Here is a 23,215-nt window from a genome sequence, read left to right on the forward strand (position 1 = left end):
TACAAATGGCCTACGAAATTCCAAGCAGTTTATGGAAGAAGGAGTTGTTGTTGAGATAGCCTAGAAGATTAGACGTGGTCATATCAAATATATAATCGTCACCGAGATAGTTCGAGCGATAAGTTATTGTGCTAGTTTCGTAGAGTAGCGATATCCGGCAAAGAATATTTACATCGAAAAAACTTTTAAAATACAGGGGGCATATGAGGTGACCCACAAGCTTCGTCTCATCGGAACCAAAGTTCTAATTTGTTTTAATCGTCTCCTACTAGGTAAACTTATTAGTTGTTACTCATATTTGTTGCATGTATAGGAGAATATATACTAACATACTGTAACGAATTTACTGCAAATCCTCTTATTCGCAACCGTCTAATAACGTTCGTATCGCTAAACTGTTGAATAAATAACTCCAATATTTAATAATGCAAAATGGCCGTTACTAAAGTACTTCACAATAACACTGAAACTTTACAACCTATAGCTTGCTTAAATGAAACTGATTTTCAAAATACTACTGCTATTGCTCGCTAGATAGCGTCTTAAATCGAACTGATTCTCGCGCCTCTACTGTTGCTGCCTTTTATATTGTTTGGTTTCCTCGTTGACATTTCTAGGCGGTTCTGTTCTAGAATCTACTAGTTGGTTATCTGCTATAATTATAACTACAGATGTACGTGTATAGCTCTCATATGCGCGTGTATTTGTGAGCGACACTTCCACAATTATAATTGCATATCTCAGATAAGATATCTGCATGTGTTTGTGCGTTGCTTCTCCGCTGCGTGTACGTACATATGTGTAGACATAATAATCGATTCGTTTATGTAGATAAATAATGATTGATTTATGGATGTGCATACAAGTCACTCTTAGCATCGGCTTAGAGATGATAGTATCCCTTAGTGTTGCTAATATTCGTCACAATACATTGCTCGGTATCGATTGATTAGCAAAGCTAGATGTAGCTTAAATCAAGGATTATCTGCTCTACATTAGCCAGAAAAATTGGTACTTTGCAAGTGAGAGGCTTTGATTTCCCAAATACACAAAGTCTTTCACAATTCCAGAAGTGTAGTTGTAACAAAGAAATTAGCATCAGCGGTTCAAGTGCGCATCCCTCTTTTTAGAACCAGCAGCTGCCCGGCCTTATCTTGTATAAATAACGTAGCGAATTCTTATATCAAAATGAACTCACAGCTTAGTTAAACTGTTTTATTTGGATAACATATGTTAAGAAATTGATGGTGCTATTTTGACACTAAGATACTGTATCCCATGCACATACCTAATACGAAGATACATACGTATGCGTAAATTTGCCAACCATTGATCTCAAATATGTTTGAATGTGCACTGCACCACAGCAGCGTTGTTGATTTTGCATTAAATATGCCCGCTTAATACGTTTAAACGGTAGTAGCCTGGTCGTCATTTCGCGTAAAGCAGCACGTGCCACAACAACACCACATCCATTTTGCTGCATGCATATTCATCTATGTAGATATAAATACCAACACCAAATTTGGCTTGCAAATAGGTAAAACCTTATTTCAGCAAATGCAGTGGTTAGTGAGTTAATAAGCACACATACAAACATACATATGTATATATGTACATGCAAGTACACTGATTCGCACTGAAACATACCAAAACACAGCCGTTCTCTTGCATACATATATGATATGCGCTCATATTCTGTAGTTCAGCTTTACGTAGAATTAAAGCAATGCTGGCCAAAATCTGAACATTTTTTAAACTGACTTCATATTTATCAGAAACGTTCTTGCAATCACACACTTTGACCGACACGTTGATCTGCAAAGCTTGTTTGAGCCTCAATCACATCCTGAAAGTCTGTACGAAGGCTAAAGTGGTCTTCATACCTAAGCGGGGTAAGGGCCCATGCGAAATATATAGCTTCTTTTCTCCGCAAAATCATAGAACAAATGCCCAACTGCAAGCGAACTGCTCTGCATCTTACAGCTTGCTTAGTCTGAATGAAAGTATGTGGTAGTGACTGTCATGTAGATGCGATCATCGCAAAGTATATATCTAAAGGCCCTTTCCTAAGGCATGTGCCTTAATTCTGAAGCTGCAAACTATTGCTCACTAATTCATTGCGCATGCAGAGGATATGGTAACTCAAAACGAAAATAAGCACATTTCAAATTCCGATGAAGGACTAAAATATTTCATTTATTTACGTGGCAGCTGGGGAATTGAGCAGTAAATGATAAGTTGAATGTACACTGTGCTAGTGAGATCCATCCTCTTCTATTAAATCTCAGTGCAATGGCCTCAGTACCATGGACTAGCCTGGATTAGGATCCCTATCTACAAATAGGGTATCACAAGAGTATTTCCATCAGCTCAAACTAAATCTGTTGAAATCAATTGACGACATCTTCCGGATGGACTTGTTGAAAAACTTCAAACCAGCTGTAGCTTCCACTATCAGAAAGCTTTACTATCTGAGATAAATTCAAAACAAACCACAAAATTGGTGAGGTGTTATACCCATTTCTGCGAGACCTGCTCATCAGCCGGACAAGTCAATTATTATTATTAGGCCTCGATGCACTGCGACAGTCCTTTCAACCTACTACTGTATGTGTAGGCTTTTAATATATTTAAGTGTCACTTGAGGAATTTTGCTCCATATCACGAAGGGAGTAAGAGTCACGCCACCTATATGGGTGAGCAAACCGGAAATTTTGGTTCTTCTTATGAAAAAGAGGAGCACAGCAGTTGTGTGTTTCACCACCGGTCGGGTTTGCCTTGCTTTACCGACTCGCTGAAATAATATATGATTTTTACCAAGTGAGTCACAGAATATTTGATATAGCAGCCCGTTTGTGATTCCTTTCTTTAAGGGGAACAACCCAGTAAGCAGCCACAGACAAGTCGAAACTACAAGAGTGAGCTCCTAAAAACGTTAAGAGGGCACGAGTAGTTTCAATAGGGCCAAACAATAACATTTTAAGTATATCAAAAATTGGGAAACACAAAGTTATCATAAACAAGTAAGGAAGTCTACCTTCGGGTGAAACCGAACATTACATACCCAGCTGTACACTTGAAATGCTGTTGTTGTTTGTTTTGTGTGCTTAATAGTGTTACAAGGCTGCGAAATAATATATATACATATGGTTCCATTCTGAACTAATTTTTCTTCGAGTTATGGCTCCGGAAACATAGAAAATTGCTTAGTCATAAAAGGGGCGGTGCCACGCCCATTTTTTTAAATTTGAAGTTTTTCCTATTGTTATAAATCCACTTGGGAAATAAAATGCCATTGATATAAAGCTCTTTTTTGCAAAGATATAGCTTATTTTATTCGTCCACGACCTTTCTAAAAATCTTTTATATACAAGTGGGCGTGGTGCTTAACCGATTTCGTTCATTTTCCTTCAAAGCATTCTTTATAGTAAAGGCAACCTCTCTGCCGGATTTTGTTACGATAGGTTTGACGATTTTTGATTTATGATTAATAATATTTGTAAAAATTATTTTATCACAAGTGGGTGGTGCCACGCCCATTTCAAAAAAAAATTTTCAAATTTTTATCAATAGTCTCAATATCAGTCCACACGTCAAATTTCAACATTCTAGGTGTATGATTTACTAAATAATCAGGTTTTTCGTGTTTTCCAAAATGTTATATATATAAAAAGTGGGCGTGGTTATCATCCGATTTCGCTCATTTTCAATACCAATCTATTCTGGGTCCAGATAAGTTCGAGTACCAAATTTTGTGAAGATATCTCAATATTTACCCAAGTTATCGTCTTAAGGAACAGACGGACGGACGGAGAGACGGACGGACATGGCCCAATCAAATTTTTTTTCGATACTGATGATTTTGATATATGCAAGTCTATATCTATCTCGATTCCTTTATAACTGTACAACCAACCGTTTTCCAATCAAAGTTATAATACCATGTGTACAAGTACAGCTGGGTATAAAAACAATTTATAGTACACTGTCGAATTGAAGAAAGTAACTAAGCGCTGTATACTTTTAGGCGCCTGTATTTTTTAGAAAAATCTGGCTATAGAGATCTAATGGCCGGTTTTTCAATGCGAGTTTAAACTACAGTGAAAGTTTAACCCTGCCCGTTCGGCCGCTTAAGCTGAGATGAGCAGGGACATTTTATGTTATCGAACAAAGTGGCAAGGTTAAACTCTAGTCAACTTTGACTGTAGTTTAAACTCGCATTGAAAAACCAGCCATAAGTAAAGAAATTAGCCGGGTCGAGAGGCAAAACTAATCGGCTAATTTATGATAAATTTTAGATCCACGACATTCGTTCCGAGACCGTCAGAATAGCAGATTCCTCTGAGAGTCAATTTGTGACGACAATTTGTAATAACTCAACATGAACTAGTACTCAACTCACCCAATAACGGGAAATTATAGGGAATTACTCACAAAATATTTAGTAGTATTGTGGCCAGCGCTGCCTCTGAAGTGTTTGTGGTCAAACATGTCTGCTTCCAATATATGTATATATGTATGCGTTTGTGTACGTATTCGTGCGGCTATGCGAAAAATTGGAAATTTAATTAAGGCAATACCTTGGAAAGGTAAACGAGCGCGCTAAATTAACTTGCTCCTAAGAGTGATTATTAGTAATTTGTGTATATAAATCGAAATTTCAAAGGGCGCTTACTGCAATAGTACTTTGCATGGCATGCGATGTGGGAGCTTCATATGGAGTGAGTCTTACTTAGACGCCGAAGCTTAATAAAGCAAGGCACAGTTCTTTTGCTTTATGTACTCTCAGAAGTCGAGTGTGTGGGATGGTACAGGAATAGGATTACCGCTCCCAACCTGCACTATTCCTACTATTACTATCCTTCTTCTCCTTCTTTTTATTCTTCTTCTTCAGCCAAAAACCTTTTTTTCTCGTCTCCTTTTTATTTGTCAAATTCAATAGTTGCGATCACTCGAGAAGTCTATGGATGCTTGCAGTTTCAATTGGTTTGGACCATAGAAATATTGGAACATTGGCTTAAATGGGTTGGACGAAAGAATCAGTTATGCTAGGGGCATTGATTTTACACCACCAATGAAGAAATGATTGCCGTCATATAGGGCACATCTCACGCAGGACATATATGATACGTTACCGACCTTAGGCGGATGAAGTTAACGGCCTTCTTTCACTGCTTGTGTGCCAATTTTTTTCGTGGGAACGCAGGTCCGTTTCCGTAAGTTGGAAGCCCAGATATCTGGGAATTTAAAAGAATAATGGATCTGAGCTCGGTATGTTGGCAGGCCTGTAATTGCAGAGAGTTTTGTTTCTATTGATTAGGAACTTTCTGCAATAGGTGTAGCACTCCCTTTGGCATCTGAAATATATTAAAAAATGTAAGTCTCTTAGCTAATCGGATTCCAGATTCCGAATCTCGTACAAAGTTTCAAATTACCTCGACCCTGGCGCTATTTAGCGCGAGTTTTTTGTCACTTTGTTGCAGTATCTCGTTCCCTCGAAATTGGTAGCTCCATTTGTAATTTCTTGATAGCAAGATTCTGCCCATTGTTACGAAATTTCTAAACATCTCAACCCAGGCGCTACATACTGCCCTTTCAACTACGTCTAAGGTATTTAAATTGTAGCTCAATGAGAAGTCTTTTAACAAGTCGTCATCAAATTCCATCCGATTCGTACCATTTTTATAGATATCGGGCTGCCTGTGACATTTGCGGAACGTTTTTGCCATACGCGTTGACCTGTCATTGGTCTCTAAATTTCGAAACTCACCAACTGGATACTAGAAATACAATGCCAAGATATCACATGTATTTTATAAATAACTCGACCAATGTCTAAAATAGAGGCAACTGTTTCTTCTTTTGTTGAATTATCTCACTGATTTGTGCTAGGTGTAGGTTTCCAGTTCCTTGCTTAATGAAAAGTTACTCTAATGACGATCGCATGATTACACATTTTATGTATCAATGTTTTAAAGATCTCCGAATATCTCCATCCCTGTCCCCATCTGGAAGCAATTTGAGTCCCCTATAATGCACTAGAATAAGGTTCTAAGCTATGTTTAAAATTTCAGGCCTCTGGATTTTCGGAAAGTTACTTCAAACTGGACCGCTAAAATTTCAAATTCAGACAAGCTTTTTAAATAATATCACGTTCTCGTCGCTATCTAGCGACAATTTTTCCTCGTGCTGCATTGTCATCGGGCTCTGAAATGCGTCCAAAATTTCAAGACTTTAGCTCCAAAATTGGAATGCGAATAGTGTTGAAGTTTGCGAACAATCATGAAAGAGACTTTTATACAGAGACAGTAAAAAGGCGGTCGGTCCTTCTAGGGTATTAAGATGTGAAAGATTATTGTTCTGAAAGAATCTTCCACCATCTCGCAGATCCCTTGGTGGATTCAACAAAGGAGCTTTTCAGCCGAAGAGCACAGCTTTTTTATAACAATTGAAGCCATCCTTTTTGCTTTCTAATTTCGTAAGATGGCTCTGTTTAAATAGTTCGCGAAACTTTTTACTAAACCTTAAAAGTGCAGAATTCCTTGAGGGATGATATACCTGCTATACTTCACATGGTAAATCGCAAAAATACTTACAATAATATATGCATAAATCTCATAGTTGACCTTTTTGTTTTGTTCTTTGCCGCCAATGAAAATTCCTGGCGAACTCTCCATCATAAAAATATGTGAAAAAGTAAAAATTAATTTACCCCCAAATGGCAACAAATTAATTTTCACATTACGCCTTTTAATTTAAGCTACCACAAACCAACACATAATGTGGATGCATGTGTGTTTCAGTTAGGACCTGTGAAGCATATAAGAATGAATTATGGTGGATCAGCTTTTTATAAAATTATCAGCATCATCTTCTGAGAAGCAATATGCCATTCAAATACTTGTATACCCAGCGTAATATATCTTTAATTGAAAACGTTGTACGTAATGACATAAAGGAAGCGAGATTGGCACAGAGATTTTTATATGAAAATTATTAGGATCGCAAAAGATTTTCTTTGAGCTATATTCGTCCGTCCATTAACACGATAGTTTAAGGTAAGGCTCTGGTAGCTGCCCCCAGCAAGGCCGTAAGTACACTTCGGCCAGTTGGCCTATTGCGATACCGCTAATTGAGCCAATACCATTGCTTCTTTAAAAATGTAAAAAAAATTCAACCAATTTTTGCGTAAATGAAGCGCAGTTTGCCTTCAATTTCTGCTTATCCAAGCTCTGCTAAACCGCTGATGAAGTGCTTGATTAGAAATTATATGCGTGTTCTGGCTAGATCCGTTCATTTGTAAAGGAAATGTTCAACACTTTCTGTCTCCTCCTCATCCCTACAGCTTCGACAGAAGTCATTCGTTGGGATTGTCAAGCGTTCGCCGGATCAATGAACATAAGAAGATACGATTGAGATAGATAAGGAAGATAGCTTGATTCTCATTTATATGAGGCCAAGTTTGTCGAGTCATCTCGCAGGTAGGTTCTAGTGCATATCTGACGTTGGCGTTCTCGGTAAATGCAGACATAAGAAAATGTTTACACGTGACAAGAGGAGCAGCTATGTGCCTTAACTGGTATTTCAAAATTTTTTGTGATATAGTGTAGCAAAGTACGACAGTAAAAATTTGTCAAAAATGGGCGTGGCCACACTACTTTTTCAGTCAACTTTCCATAATATTTTCGATGTCAAAAATCGTACAAAAATCGATCATTCCTAACGAGCGTTGTTATGAGGACATCTTCTATGACAAAATATGTTTCTTGAGAAAATGGAAGAAACGAGTCGGAAGCCCCGGCCGCTGGTTCCACCCAGCCGTACTTTTCATCTTCCGTCTGTCCTTTTTCAAAATAACCTGAACAATATTTGAGATATCTTCACCAGATTTTAACCTTAAATATATTGGTGTTTAAGATAATAGTAGTGTTATATTTTTTTTAACGATAACAAGGGCTATCGATTTGTTGTTATCGATTATTTATCAAAAATTTGTCGATAGTTTAACGATAAGTAATCGAAAAATTACCGATATGGTATCAATAAATTATCAAAATGTTACCGATTCGTTACCTCGGCAATTTAACGGAAAATCATCGATATGTTTTAAAATAATTATTGATATTTTATCGACAATTATTGATGTATTACCAATTTTTTTGGCTGGTCATCAATTTTTGTTTTTTTGAAATTTTTTTATTTGCTATTGGCGTGTTGTCATTTATTTGTCAGACTTTTATAGATTTTTTATCGATTAATAATCGAAAAGTTATAAATTTTTCTTTCAAAAAGTTTTCCGTTTGTTATTGAAAGGTCATCGATTTGCAATCAAAAATGTATAAATTTTCTATCGATTTCTTACCAAAAAGTTATAGATTTTTTATTGAAAATAAAACCGTCACAACTTTAATGTAAAATTTATTAAACTTCTGCAAACCGACGATAGCAACACCCTAGGAAACTAATAAAAGCCGATGACACGGCGGTAATAACTTGCTATCGATAATATGCCGATAATAAAAGGAATAACTTCAAGCTATCGGATGTTACCGAAATAAGTTTTTTCTGGTAAAGTTGCCTCTGTTTAACCTCAACCCCTGAGCGAGCTCTATTCGGCTTGAATACGTTAGTTTTCTAGACTTATATCTGCATATTTGCACATCGAGCTGCACGAAAACTTGGTACTGAAGCCTCTTTTTATTCAAAAACTCGACCCTCGCTAATATCCATGGCCTTTGTATGCCAGGCCACATATGCATGCATTTACATTGTACATATCGCTGTGGCTAAAAAATATAATGAAAATATTACAATAATAATCTCTTTGCGTTAACACATTTTTGTAAAAGTTTTACTTGAATACTTATATGCATAAAACCAAAGCTTCTTGTCGAAAGCTCCAACACATGCATATACATCTATAAACACACATAGACGCTGATATATCTACGCTCAATATCCTAACATTCTCTTCTATTGTTGTTGGAGCTTATTTTTTTTTTTTTTTTATTCATTGTCGCCACTTACCGCAATTTTGGTTGCAGTATTTAACCGCATAATTGCGGCCATTTACATATACACATATCCAACCTGGCTAACGGACTTTTGCGACTATCCGCGCTTTTTATTTCTCCCCAACATATCCTGTACATTGACCGCCAAATTCGCTATATTAATGACACCACTTCCGCTGCTCTCTTGCGGCCAAAAGCTTTTGTTGTAGACGCGCTATAAAATCGTCAAGTTATTTTGCTTTTGTTGTAGTAGCGATGAGACTTATTATTTTTGTTGTTTGTCGTGATGATCTCAAACTTCCGGCATTATGGTCTGTACACCTTCCGTTGACACAGAAGGCAAACACATAAAAAAGCAAACTAGCGAATATCCAGTGATGTTTGTGTGTTAACGATTTACATACATACACATAAATGCTATTTATTTTGTATGACAGCCAAAATGGCATGACACTGTGTTATCTGTAAAATGGTGGCAAAAGACACGGTCGCTACCTTTACTTCTGAATTTTTTTTTTCAGCCTGGAACACAGCAACGTCGGAAGAAGGTGTTATATTCAATCGAATTGTGGAACATGTATAATATCACCAAATTGGGTGAAGTCCGTACAAACAATTCCATCGAAAGGTGGCACAAAGTCATTCGAAGTGCGTTCGGGACACACCCTACCACATTGTAATGAATTTATGGAAATTCCTCTTATTTGCAATCTTCTACTAACGTTCGAATCATTAAAATGTTGAATAAATAACTTCACTATTCAATAATGTAAAACGGCCTTTATTCAAGTTAAATAACACTACTACTTCTCGACAGATAGCGTGCTTACATCAAACTGAATTTATGACTGCTCAGATTGCGCTCTTTTATACTCTTCAATTTCCTCGTTCCATATTTATAGGCGCTTCCAGAATTTACTTAGTTACCAGCTATAAAATTATAACTACAGATGCACGTGTATAGTTTCTCATATGCGCGTGTATATGTGAGTAGTGATACTTGCACAAATAATTGCCTAATTTGGGAATATCTCAGATGTATGCATTTTTTTGTGCGTTGCTCTCCGCTGCTTGTATGGACATACAACCTTGGTCCAATTCTGTTCTTGCTATTTATTAATGATATCTGTACCACTATAAAATATTGCAAAATCTTAATGTATGCTGATGATGTAAAACTTTTTAGGTCTTATGCGTCTATCGAAGAACGTCCCTTGCTTCAAGCGGATTTAAACTGCCTAGTTACTTGGTGCAACGTAAATTTAATGCCGCTGAACCTCAATAAATGCAAATTCATGTGCCTATCTCGAAGAACTTTGCCAGCAGCCTCTTACGTAATTAATAATTTTTGTCTTCTATCAGTAAACTATTTTGAGGACTTGGGAGTCACGATAGATGCTAAACTTAGTTTCAACCTTCATATTAATGCTACTGTCAATAAGGCTAGAGGTGTTCTTTCATACGTGAAACGGTGGTCCAAAGAATTTAGTGACCCTTATGTAACTAAAGCCCTTTTCATCACCTTAGTTAGACCGATACTAGAATACGGATCAATAGTCTGGAATCCACAATATCGAGTTCATGCAGATAGACTTGAATCAATACAAAAGCAATTTCTACTTTTCTCTTTAAGGAATTTTCAGTGGGACTCTGCGTATAATCTTCCACCTTATACTAGTCGGTTGAAGCTTATCAATCTTCCAACTCTTGAAAGTCGTAGAGAAACGCTAGGCGTTATGTTTATGGCTAAACTCCTGAATGGACTGATTTCTAGTCCAATTCTTTTGAACGAAGTAAATTTCAACGTCCCATCACGGGTGTCAAGACATTACAAACCTCTTCTTTTGAGGCAGTGTAGAACTAATTTCGAATTAAATGAATCTTTTCGGTGTTTTTGTCATGATTTTAACACTCATTCTAATTCATTTGCTATAACGGATTCAATTTTTACCATAAAGAAAACTGTCTTATCCTATCTTAACTCTTAACAAAAAAAAAAAAAAATCAAATAAATTAAAAATGTTCACTTATTTAACAATGTAGTATATATATGTATAATTTCTATGTAATTTCTAACTGTTATGTATAGTACTCAGCTGATAATTTTTATTCTGTAGCTGAGCAGTTTTAGATCTCGACGCTTAACAAACCTCCGCCTATCAACAACTCGGCAATAACAAATCCGTGCGTCATGCGGATGCGCCCCTCGCGCCGGTCGGGCGGGCTTTGGAGGGTTTAATCCATTGGGTATTATTATTATTATTATAATGATTAATTTGGTTATGTGCATACAAGTCACTGCTCAGAATCAGCTTAGAGATGATAGTATCCCTTAGTGTTGCTAGTATTCGTCACAATATTTAATTGCATAAATAAAATAAAAAACGAACAGGCAATAATAGAAACAAAGCTGCAGCAATTTTCAGCTGGAGCCGAGCAATGTCGGAATGCAAGAAAAAATATGAAGACTTTCTTTTTTTTTTTGGTACTGTAAATTCAAAAGATCGCGGGTTCGAATCGAGCTCAAGGCCTAGCAATAATTATTTTAGCATTATTATTGTTATGATACATCTTTTCTTAATTGAAACAACAAAAATTGTTAACACATCCCAGAGCACTGTGAAAAAGTGTCAATAAATATGACACTATGGCAACATTGCCATGAATCAAGTCCAATTTTCACATCCATTCTGAAACAGATGTCGCAGTGCTGTGAATATCAATTGACAAGAAACAGGGTAGAAGTAGATAAATGAAGACAAACAAACAACCGCTGTGATAGCTGAATGGTTATAGCAGCGGCGCCTAAACGTTGCCGATGAAGAAATTTAGCAGTTCCCGAAATGGATCTATACAACGAGCTTTGGCAGTTGTATAAATTTTTTTTCTTTCTTCTATTCTAATCTAAAATTTTTTCAATTAAGAAAAAATGTATCGTAACAATTATAATGATAAAAATAATTATTGTTAGGCCTTGAGCTCGATTCGAACCCGCGATCTTACACCTCAGCAGGCCGATATAATAACAAAAATTGTAAATTCATTTTAAAAAGATGAACGCGAAAAAATTAATTAATTACATGCACACAATTCAATATTTCAGATGGTACTACATTTCTTTATACATAATTCCTTTCAAGTAAATAAACGGTTTTGAATTTTGAGAAAAATTTTATATTTTTTCTGTCGTCTGATTACTGTCTGAATTTGGACTTCTGAATTTTGCCTTCTAAGATTTGACATCTGAATTTTCACTTCTGAAATTTTACTTCTGCAATTTGACTTCTAAAATTAGACTTCTGGGATTTGACCTCTGAGTTTTGACCTCTGAATTATGTCTTTCTGAAAAAAGGGGTCTGACTAATGTTTTCTGAAAAAATGTGTTTCTGAATTTTTGTTTTCTGAATTTATGGGGGGCACCCAAATTGATACCTACACAGGAAGAGTTTATCAAGGTTGACCTCCATAATATGGTGATCCAAAATTGTCTTCAATCCCTTTAGAAAAAACGGAGTACGGCTAATTGGTCGATACGACGAAGGCAATTGCTCGGTTTTCACTGGCTTTGTTATAAATACTAACTTACCCTCTGTCAAGCTGTTTCGAATGTAGCAGAGCAGTAAAGATGACCTTCATAAGTTGAATAAAGCTATAGTACCAGATGATTCTTCTTTGCTGTAACAGACGGAGATAAACCCAGTACGGTCCTGCTGACTTGAATGTGCTGAAAGTAGGGGAAGTCCATTGCACTCGCTTGACCGCTTTGTTAGTAGGCTTTTTCTCAATCACTGATGGTCGGTAAGACTACCATTATATGTGAGTGTTGATAGCCTGACATACAGTCCGGAAAGTTAGTTTTAAGTAAGATCTTATATGTCTTTTCGAAATACTTATTGTATCTTCAATTTGTCTTTTTCAGAGGGTCAATAACATTTCTGTGATCTCTAGAGAGATTGTTTAGAATCAACCCGTTGGAAGATTATTAATCCTATCACAATGGTTCCTTCAGATTGCCCTCTTAGATATCCTAAGTTTTTTGTTGTATAATATAATAGCGATTCTGTATAGAGCCCGATCGCCCGTAGATCTTTCTTTATTAAATTTATGCATTTCAGCTGTCGGAGACTTTTTTCACCAAGGTACACCACGTTGTATACGTAACTTTACTTGGAGCAACTCATATTGAAAACAGTTTTTATGTCTGAGCGTAGCTATTCAGCTTCCTTCTCCAGCTTCCTTCTCCAGCTCCTTTCATTTGAATATGGGTCGCTGTAAGCTATTTTCGTATTCTTCAATCATAAAGCGGTTGAGTTCCCAGTTTGATTTGTTAAGATTTCTAAATTCTAGCCTGTGCTCAAGAAAGTGAACCTGAGACGTACCAGTTAGTGACAGTGGCTGAACAGAGTAAGATCTATAATATCTTTTTTTACAAAAGTAGATTCATTTACACAGTTAATAATGCATATATTATTACTACTACGAAACTCAAAGAGGTACTCACCCCTATTGTTGACGTCCGTGCTTCCAAATAATGTCTGCGGAGAATTGATAGATCACTCTGCTGACAGTACTCGATGCTGGCTCTTGTTTCAGTTGTTGCTGCCATTTCCTAAGGGCCAGGGCTGCCTCTTGTGAACTTCTTGAGGTTAGAATACTTGTCTATACTGCTATCAAATCAGCTGCCATGAACAATAAAAGTGAAAGAAATGTTATTTTTTGATTACAAGCTTTGCCGCTCGGGGATCTGATGGCATTGATTAACTTACCATCAGCATTGTTAAGGCTTTTAATGGCATCATGTGAAATCCAGGGCACCTAGATGTAGGCTATCCCATACCTTCTTGAATGAGTTTTTTGCATGGGAAGTATATTTCTGCTTTGGTGTGGTGTTGATTCCCCTGAGGGCATTACATAACTGCCTACTAGCTCCCTCAATATCTTTGAGAAGCAGGGTTTCTCGTCGTCCACCTTTTTATCCCCCCTCAACTTTCTGAATACTGCCGCTGAAATTATCAGTTACCAGAGTGTGCATAGTTTTAGACCTAGTTTTGATATTATCGAACCCGCAAAAAATTACGTTATTGCGCTGTCTGATATTTTCAGCAGACAGCGGATTGACGGCTATCGTTACTTCCGCTACCGTGGAATTTTGTACCCGCTTAGGGATTCTCCAGTGCTTAGTCTACATATTCATATTTTGGGCCTGAGTAAATCGTAAACGTTCTCGTTTGGAAGGTATTCATCTGCTTTGAAGTTGAACTAAAGGTTTTCAGAATATATGAGAGGTTTCCCATTAAAGATTACTCTTCTTGGTAAATTAGTAAATTCAGGTGAACTGATTAACTTCCAGTCAGCTATATAAATTAGACTTGCGTATCCTGTCTGCCTAGGTTAATTATTTCATTAGATGTGTTTAAGAAACCTGCTATAAATTTTTTTTTGTAATAATATACTAACTAAATTTCTTTATTCTCTTTGCTTTTCTCTTTTTTTCAAATATGCTGCTATCAATCGACTGAAACTACAACAAAAACAATACTACGAAAATGTTGAAAACACTGTTGACTCAAATTAATTGCCAATTATTGTAATATACCGCAACAACAACAAAAACTCATACACAATGAATGTGTCTAACGTAAGGATATTATTTATGATATTAACAATCACTGCGACACCACGGCCAATAACAATAACAACAATTATGAAAACCACTCCACACTGGTGATTGGCGCATACAAATACAACAATAACATAACAATAATAATTATGTTCACAATTATGGTGTTAATGGTTATGGTGATGATTATGATGATGGCTATGGGTTTGCCGATGGGGCCACTAAAACGCTGATGTTGCTGGTGATACTTCGCTTCGTTTTGAATGCCCGCAAAACAATGTTGATGATGGCTAATAACGAAAATAACAACTACAACATTAATTAAACAATAAAACGTAAAATATAAAATTTTTGTGACCCTTGGAAAATAAAATAAAATTATGACCACATAAAACTAATTAAAATGAAATTAATTTTTCATTGGCAAAATATGAAAAACGTAATCACAAATATAATGAAATATTAATATAAATTGAAATGTACTTTAAAATTAAATTCAAAACTACATTTAATGAAAATTTTCGAATTTTTCGTTATATGGTTTGAATGAAAATTTGTTTTCAACAAAAATATTTGAAATAATGAAAACCCAAAATATATATTTGTTTTGCTTACATCTTTACACTTTTAAAATATTTTTAATAATAATTAAAAAAAAATATTATATAATGCTAACACACAAAATTTTTTTATTTTAAAAATTTTGATTTTTTTTTCTTTCATTTGTAATTTTTTTTCCCCCCTTCAATAAACCATCATATTTTTTTCTATAAATATGAAAACACTTGATAACGTAATGTTAAAATTTCAAAAAAATTATAAAAATTTGTTACACTATAATATTGAACACAAATTAATGATTTTTTAACCAAAAATATGCATACTGATATAATCAACATTTTTATTCAATAAACCATAAAATTTCTGCAACACAATCAAAAAAATACACTCTCAAAAATATATACACACAATATAAAAACAAAACCTATTTAATTTCTTTTTTTATACATTTTTTTTTTTTTTTTTTTTTTTTTTTTTGAAATAATTTATACAACTTTTTCTTGAAATACGCATTTTAAATAATTTAAAAAAAAATTTTCATATACTGAAAAAAATATTATAATAAAAAAATTTACATCGAACAAATCAAAAAATTCACAACAAATAAACCAAATTATTCAAAAAAATTTTATATAAAATTTACATTACATTACCACTAATATAATTTTGATCTATAAACAATAAATTTTTCTTTTCAATAACCCCCAAAATATTTGAAAACAAAATAATATAATATATAATTATTTCATCAAAAATATATATATAAATTTTTATTATTTTATTTATATTTAAATATAAATGTTTTTTATTTTTCTCATTAAAATTATAATGTATTTAACGACATAATCAAAATTTCTAAAAATAATTAACATTTTGTAATTTAATATATAAAATTGCAAAACTGTATCACTGCAAAATATCAATAACCCTAAAAATTTCACAACGAATATGTTAAAAATATTACCAAAAAATACATTTAAAAAAATTGTATGATTTGGAAAACATAACGCTACAACTACATTTCTTTTTTCTATGAACAACTAATCTGTTTTTAACTATAACCCTGAAAATTTTCAAAACAAAATATTAAAAACATAAATATTTATAACAAAAAAAAATATTTTTAATTCTTCTCAATAAAAATAAATATATATTTTTTTTTCTTACACTTTTATTATTTTAAATTATATCTACCAAATAACAAAATTATGGAAATTTTAAAAATGATAATAAAATGTTTAAAAAATTTATTAAAAAAAAATAAAAAAATTTAAAAATCTACTACCGGGAAACATCAAAAACCCAAAAAAAATCACAACGAATACATTTAAAATATTTTACAAAATAAATTCAAAAAAAAAAATTATAAAAATTCAAAATACTTCACGCTGACCACCATAAAATATTATACAAAAAACTAAAAATTTAAAAATGTTCAACGAAAATGAAATTATTAATTTTAATTCTTATTTTGTTTTTTTTTCACATTTTTTATGATTTTTTCTTTTTACACGAAACCAATATTTAATTGTGTATAAAAATGTATAACAACTTTAAAATGTTTACTAATAAAAAAAAAAAAAAAATTCGAAACATTTTTCTACAAAATTTAAAAATTTGTTTAAATGTGACCAAAAAATTAAACAAACTACAACAAAACTAACTTTTAAAAATTATTTTATGTGAAAAATGAAAACCAAAAAAATTTACTAAATTACCACAAATTATTACAATAAATGTAATGCCCAAACTGCGAATCAAATACTAAATATGTAATAAACGTAAATAACCGCTAATCATAACGTCTGTGTTTTTTTCCAACTATAACAACAACAAACATAATGCCATGCTGTAATCGACGCTAATAATTACTAACAATTACTCCCACTCTTGAAAAAATGCCACGGCTCTCTTCGATGTGGTGCATGTGATGGCTGATTGTTATCGCAAAAAATGATTTTCCTAAAAAATATTCAACATGAAAACTGTGCTATAACAAAAACAAATGTGTAAATGTGTAACACGTGTTGTTGAACATGCAATAACAACATTAACCCGAACCGGAACTAAATGAATGAATTTTTTATGGTTGGCGTAATGCGTGAATTTTTTGTTTTTTATTTAAAAACAATATTAATACAACAAACAAATTTAAATCAAATGCACAACAAAATTGCAAAACTAAATCACTTAATTGAACCAAATATCATGAAACGTAAAAAAACTATGAAAAAACCTCCGTCAACGCGCTTATGCGCCTTAATATATGCAACAAAATATACAAATATTGCTACCAATTCTATGACTCATTCAATGGTTTCGAAATGCGCACTCCAATAAAATATATATCTACACACTCGCATTGAATGGAAACATTCAAAATTATTGCGAAATAAACTAAAATTTTTAATGCAAAAAAAACTGCGAATACCTGCATATCATACATATGTTTTATTTATTTATTTTTCTATGTGGAAAATTTATTCGGCATTTGCATAACGCCAAAATGGAATGCAAAAATAAAAATATAAAAAAAAATATTCTTACACAAATGTGTAACACCTGCTGCAATGTGTTATCATCTTCCGAAAAAAAAACCAAACTTACCCACAAAAACTGCGAAAAAAATACTAAAAACCTCGACAACAATAACAAAACTACCAACCCAACAACAACGTCCGCTTCGCGTTATAAACATCGAACAATCCGTTATGCGGCACTCAAACTGCACTTCCATGCATCCTTTGCACACAAACACACAACAACTACGCGCATACACACACATTCTCATCATATGATTTCATGTTGTCTCTATATTCACGGATTTTTTCTGTTGGCTCATCCGCACAACGACCCTCCTCATCGTGCTTACATATCGGTTCCGTACATTCATATCAATAGTCCCGCCGGATATTCTCGATTATCCCACAAGCACCGATATGGTTGTACGCGAGGGTAGTAATGTGACGCTCAAATGTGCGGCTACAGGCTCACCAGAGCCGACAATTACATGGCGACGTGAAAATGGAGTACCCATTGAATTGGCTAACGGCACAGAGGGTAAGTATTGAGTAACTTTTACCTACAAATCAGTAGACATACAAATTTTACCTACTCATGTGTTTTTCATACTTCATACATGACAAGGTTTGTAAGTGTTTCTCAGAATTGAATGTATGACTGAAGTGCATGAGCTTTTTCGCGTTGAAATATTTTTAAGTTTATACGATCTGTATTGTTCACGTGTAGACGAAAGTAGTAAAGTATGCATTCGATGGTATAATGGGTGAAAAATGTTTGGCTCTCTTAAAAATATTTTTCGGAAATATTTTATTTAAGAAAAGAGGGATTGTATGATGAATGCTGCACTAAAGTTCGAATTTTTTTATTAAAGCTTCGTATGAGATGGATTCAAGTGAATTACAACAAAGTTAATTTTCTTGGAAAGCTTGCTTCATGGCTTGAAAAAGATAATAAATTTAAATATAGTTATATTCAATCGTAAACAAAAGAATGAGATAAGGCTATAAGAAATTTTTTTCGCGTAAATTCAAAAAATTTCCACCCCCCCTCCCCATCTCCCTTGGTCTATCCTCACTGAGGGGGTAAGGCATACAAACACATACACTTGGTTAGAATGAAATATATTAATTTTTCGCGTCTAAATCATGCAAAAATGCCACTGTGCGGCATGGTGTAACCATGGTCCGCCTAAATCCACGAAGTTCCAGAGTTCAAGCTGTAAAGCTATAAGGCTTTGAAATGCGCTTATCAAACCTTTGAATCTCTCGCAGGGTTCAAGTCCCGTATGAAGCAACATCAAAAACTTAACAAAAAGTTGTTTCAGTTAAGAAAAAAGTTTTTATTCGCGGGGTCGCCCCTCAGCAGTGGTTTGGCAAAAATTCCTGAGCGTAATTTCTGAAAAGCTTCTCTGTGAAAATTCACTACCTTGCATCTGCCGTTCAGAGTCGGCATAAAAACAATAACAAAGGAGCAGGACAAAAACTGAAATATAAGCCCGTTCTCAACCTCTTCGGATGTAAATCGAGCTAGTTTTTTTTTTTTTAAAGAAACTTCCGATAGCGAAGGAGGGTGATTTTGAGTACTTAAGTACTAAAAACTATTGTATTGTAAGTGTGGCCACTTCACCAAGTGACGTGGGTTCAACTACATTTTTTTCAAAATACTATTTTCAATGAATTTTTATAGGCCATTTTCTGGCGTACGAGTCACAAACACGATTAAAGCCAATTGCTAGAGTCGTGCGACTCAGAAAAATCTCCAAATAACCCACCAACAGTAGGAATGTATACAGGTAGATAGTATTTGCTCATGAAGTTATGCAAACCTATGCAGACAGCACGAAAATCGAGTTGATACCAAACCAAGTTCTCAACGCCGGTCAAAGGCTTAGCTAACTTTATCATTACATAATTTTCCAAGTAGACATTGCTGCAACTACAGCAGGATTCAATCGAACGCTTTGAGTATCTCATTGTCTTAATTTCAGTGATAGTATGTTAAAGCCTAGAAGTAAATCAGCTTTGTTGTTGTTTACGTACACTTTGCTCTCCTACACCAAAAAAGAAAAACTTCTAGAGTACGTAGCAGCGCGAGGTCCGAATCCTATTTATCAGCTTAATCTTTCTAACCATCAACTCACTTGAGAAAGATAAACTTTCAGAGCAAGAAACTCAGGTCCATCCTGCTAAGGAATCACTGCGCCAGCGTCCAAATTTTTGCCTCATACAACTTTATTTTAACGAATCAAAGGAGGCGGGTAGAAGAAGTATCAATGAAGTCCGAGTAACTATTATTGAATTATCATAAAGGGTCATCCATATCAAATACACTTTTATCAGAGGCCTTTTCTTGAACAATTTGCTGAAAAGGTAGCTATTGTATAGGAAATTAATTATATACATCCTTACACTGACGCAGCAAACGTAGTCCACTAGTTCTGCGCAAAATATGCCAAATTAAACCAATCCTTTTGAATATGTTAGGCTTTTTATGGATCTCCGTGCTTGGGGAGAACAAGAATAATCCTGCCATCTAGCAAGAACTGATACTAACACTACATGGCTTATACTTGACTCGCTTGTATTACACCTATCCTAAACCAAACTTCATCTGCTCGCTTAAGCCAGGAGATTGTGGTATTAGCTACCAAGTATGTTTTTGTAATAAGTCTGAAATAGGTCGACGCCTTTATTTGGATAGTTGTCACTATCAATTTCTTATTTCCATTAACATGACTGTGAACTCCAAACATGGTTTGGAGGACAGAAAAGCGGCATTCGACTGTTACTAAAAGTGTAGTTATCAGAGCCTATGGAATACATATCGCTCAAAGGGCTGAGCATATTCGTAAGACTCCCCTAAACCTTCGAAAAGTGCGTTTATTGATACCTCGCCGCTGTCAGTGAACTCTAACTATAGCGCAAATCCGCCCAATTGTTTTTGTCTCTGCCCTACGCATACAATTTTAATTGCAGCAATTTAGTTCAGCAAGTTTTACTACTACCACCCAGAAAAGGCAGAGAAAGCGTCCATCATTAGTTAAAGATAACTCAAGAGATCATGAGTGCAAATTCCCAACACTTAAATTCGGTTACAGTTTTCACTTCTTAAATGCCCTCTGCGCAAGCCGGATGGGTCACATTCAACCGACCAGTTAAGTTATACCTTATGTTATCTCTTTTTAGCTTCTTAAACAAACAAATGCAAGGTGCGATAACCTCCGAAGAGGTTTTAGACCAAGCTGCTCATTTTTTCTCGTTTTCATTTTTTCTACAAATTGGCGAGTTGGGACTTATATGATTTACACCGACTCCGAACGGCATTTGCAAGGCAGATGAGTTTTCACTGAAAAGCTTTTCTTGGCAGAAATACACTCGGAGTGTTTGTCAAATCACTTCCGAAGGACGACCCTTATTAGAGAGACCTCTATCTAATTGAAAAAACGTATTTCTTCTTGATGTTGTTTTGCCCGGGAATCGGAGCACGCTAACACCACACCATGGCGGTCGCCTCTTAAGCAAAAAAAATCTCTTACTTCCGCTGGAGTTTCGTATAAACTTACTCCTGATAACTTTGTCTGTCTAGTCCTACATTTTCCCATTATGAGAGCTTCTATAGGGGAAGGTATATAATATACCATCGAATAACAAAATGCTTGTTATTTTCCTATTCAAATATGGCCATCGGAACATTGAACTTTCGTACTCATCTCGTTTGATCTATAGCTGTTTCTTTAGACGGCAGTGTGTCCTGGGATTTTTGCTATGGTATTACCCTATGAAGTTCGTATAAATACCAAATAATCTGGAATTTCCGTCCATAAGTTATTGCACCGGTAATATTAAAATGCTCTTTAGCTGTCAGAGAGTTTCCAAATTTCTGTACAGTTTTCGAATTGATCAAATGAGATTCAAGTACCATTAAAGCAGGAGACAGGAGGTACAGGAGAAACCTTGCACAAAATATCTAGGAATCATCCTGGACGGTAAGCTGTCATGGAAGCTCAACGTGGAGGAGAGGGTGAAGAAGGCCTCAACGGCACTCTACGCATGTAAAAGAATGCTGGGGTGTACGTGGGGCTTATCGCCCTCTCTTTCTCATTGGGCTTTTACAGCGATTGTAAGCCCTATTTTATACTATGGAGTTCTTGTTTGGTGGAAAGCGTCAGAAAAAACAACATACCTCAAGAATTAGATAGGGTGTGCAGACTATCGATGCTCAGCATTACGGGAGCCCTGAAAGCAACCCCGACGGCTGCACTGTATGCCATTCTGCATATTCCACCTGTAGACCTGGTAGCAAAGAACATAGCATTAACAACTGTAACCAGACTCGGTGCCTCGAGGCAGCTTGAGCGAACAGACTACCTTATTCCCTATCTGGGCTTCGAGGGAGATTTTAAGGCCACAATAGAGGTGGACGGTTGGCGCAAGGGTGCGCAAATGGCGGACGAGGCGACACATGTGTACACCGATGGTTCCAAAGTAGTGGAAGGAGTAAGGTCTGCGCTATACTGCCTGATCCGGAAATGAGCAGATCCTACAGGCTGCCACATTACTGTAGCGTTTTCCAAGCGGAACTATTAGCCGTAGCCAAAGCAGTAGAAACCCTAGAAGAGAATAGCTTAAGCTGTAACCGTGTTAACTTTTATATTCACAGTCAAGCAGCAATTAGGGCAATAATCTCGCATAGCACAGCATCTGAATGCGTGTTAGAGTGTAAGCAGTCTCTGGAGAGAATCGGGACAGGTATAAGCAAACATCTATATTGGGTCCCAGGGCATATGGGAATAGATGGGAATGAAAAAGCGGACGAACTAGCTAAAAAGGGCGCATCCCTTGAAACTTGCTCCATAGATGTCCCAATTAGATTGGGCGAGATTAAGCGAAGGCGAGAGGTGCATATGATCGACCAAACGGGAAAGGCGTGGGTTCAAGCGCGGGGCTGTAAAGTGTCGAAGATTATGTGTAGGTCTTACAACCTTAGACTAACACAGTTGCTTCTATCATTAAAAAGAGAGGACTGTAGACTCATGACGGGTATTCTGACTGGACACTGCCTTCTGGCGTCACATGCCTTTAAATTAGGCTTGGTCAGTGATAGCATAGGTTGGAGGAGGAAACGATCGAGCACGTTCTATGCTCGTGCCCTGCACTTGCCAGGCTAAGACTCCAGCTATTAGGAGTGATACAGCTGTCAGATCTATAAGCAGCAAGTGGCTTAAGTCCTAGGAAGCCTCTAGTATTTGCCAAGAGGACGGAGTTATTTTATAACATAAGTCCTGGTTTTTGATAGGTTTTTTCAGTTTGGTCGTTAAAACAAATTTCTGGTAACACTACGGACTCAATCAGTATATGTGATGTCTTCATGGACCGGCCAGTTCAACCTAACCTAACCTAACCATTAAAGCAATCTAAAGATCTGGAAATATCGCTATGTTGTCCATTGGAGTAAAAAAGGGGCATAAGTCCGCTTTCCATTTCCGGGCCGTAGT

The 23,215-nt window shown here is 35.5% G+C and overlaps 2 protein-coding genes across 6 annotated transcripts in view; one reads left to right on the forward strand and one right to left on the reverse strand.

Moving 5' to 3' along the window:
- DIP-theta (Dpr-interacting protein theta) overlaps positions 1–23,215 on the reverse strand; it is a 554,628-nt gene that overhangs the window by 419,991 nt on the left and 111,422 nt on the right. The gene's annotated exons all lie outside the window — the stretch shown is intronic.
- Positions 1–23,215, forward strand: part of DIP-eta (Dpr-interacting protein eta) — a 139,870-nt gene that overhangs the window by 68,781 nt on the left and 47,874 nt on the right. For both annotated transcript variants that reach the window (XM_067764502.1, XM_067764503.1), the window contains exon 5: positions 18,100–18,258. In XM_067764502.1, the coding sequence (XP_067620603.1) occupies positions 18,100–18,258 (159 nt within the window). The remainder of the gene's footprint in view (positions 1–18,099; positions 18,259–23,215) is intronic.

This window comes from Eurosta solidaginis, chromosome 2, assembly GCF_040869045.1.
Source record: "Eurosta solidaginis isolate ZX-2024a chromosome 2, ASM4086904v1, whole genome shotgun sequence".
Classification (NCBI taxonomy): domain Eukaryota; kingdom Metazoa; phylum Arthropoda; class Insecta; order Diptera; family Tephritidae; genus Eurosta; species Eurosta solidaginis.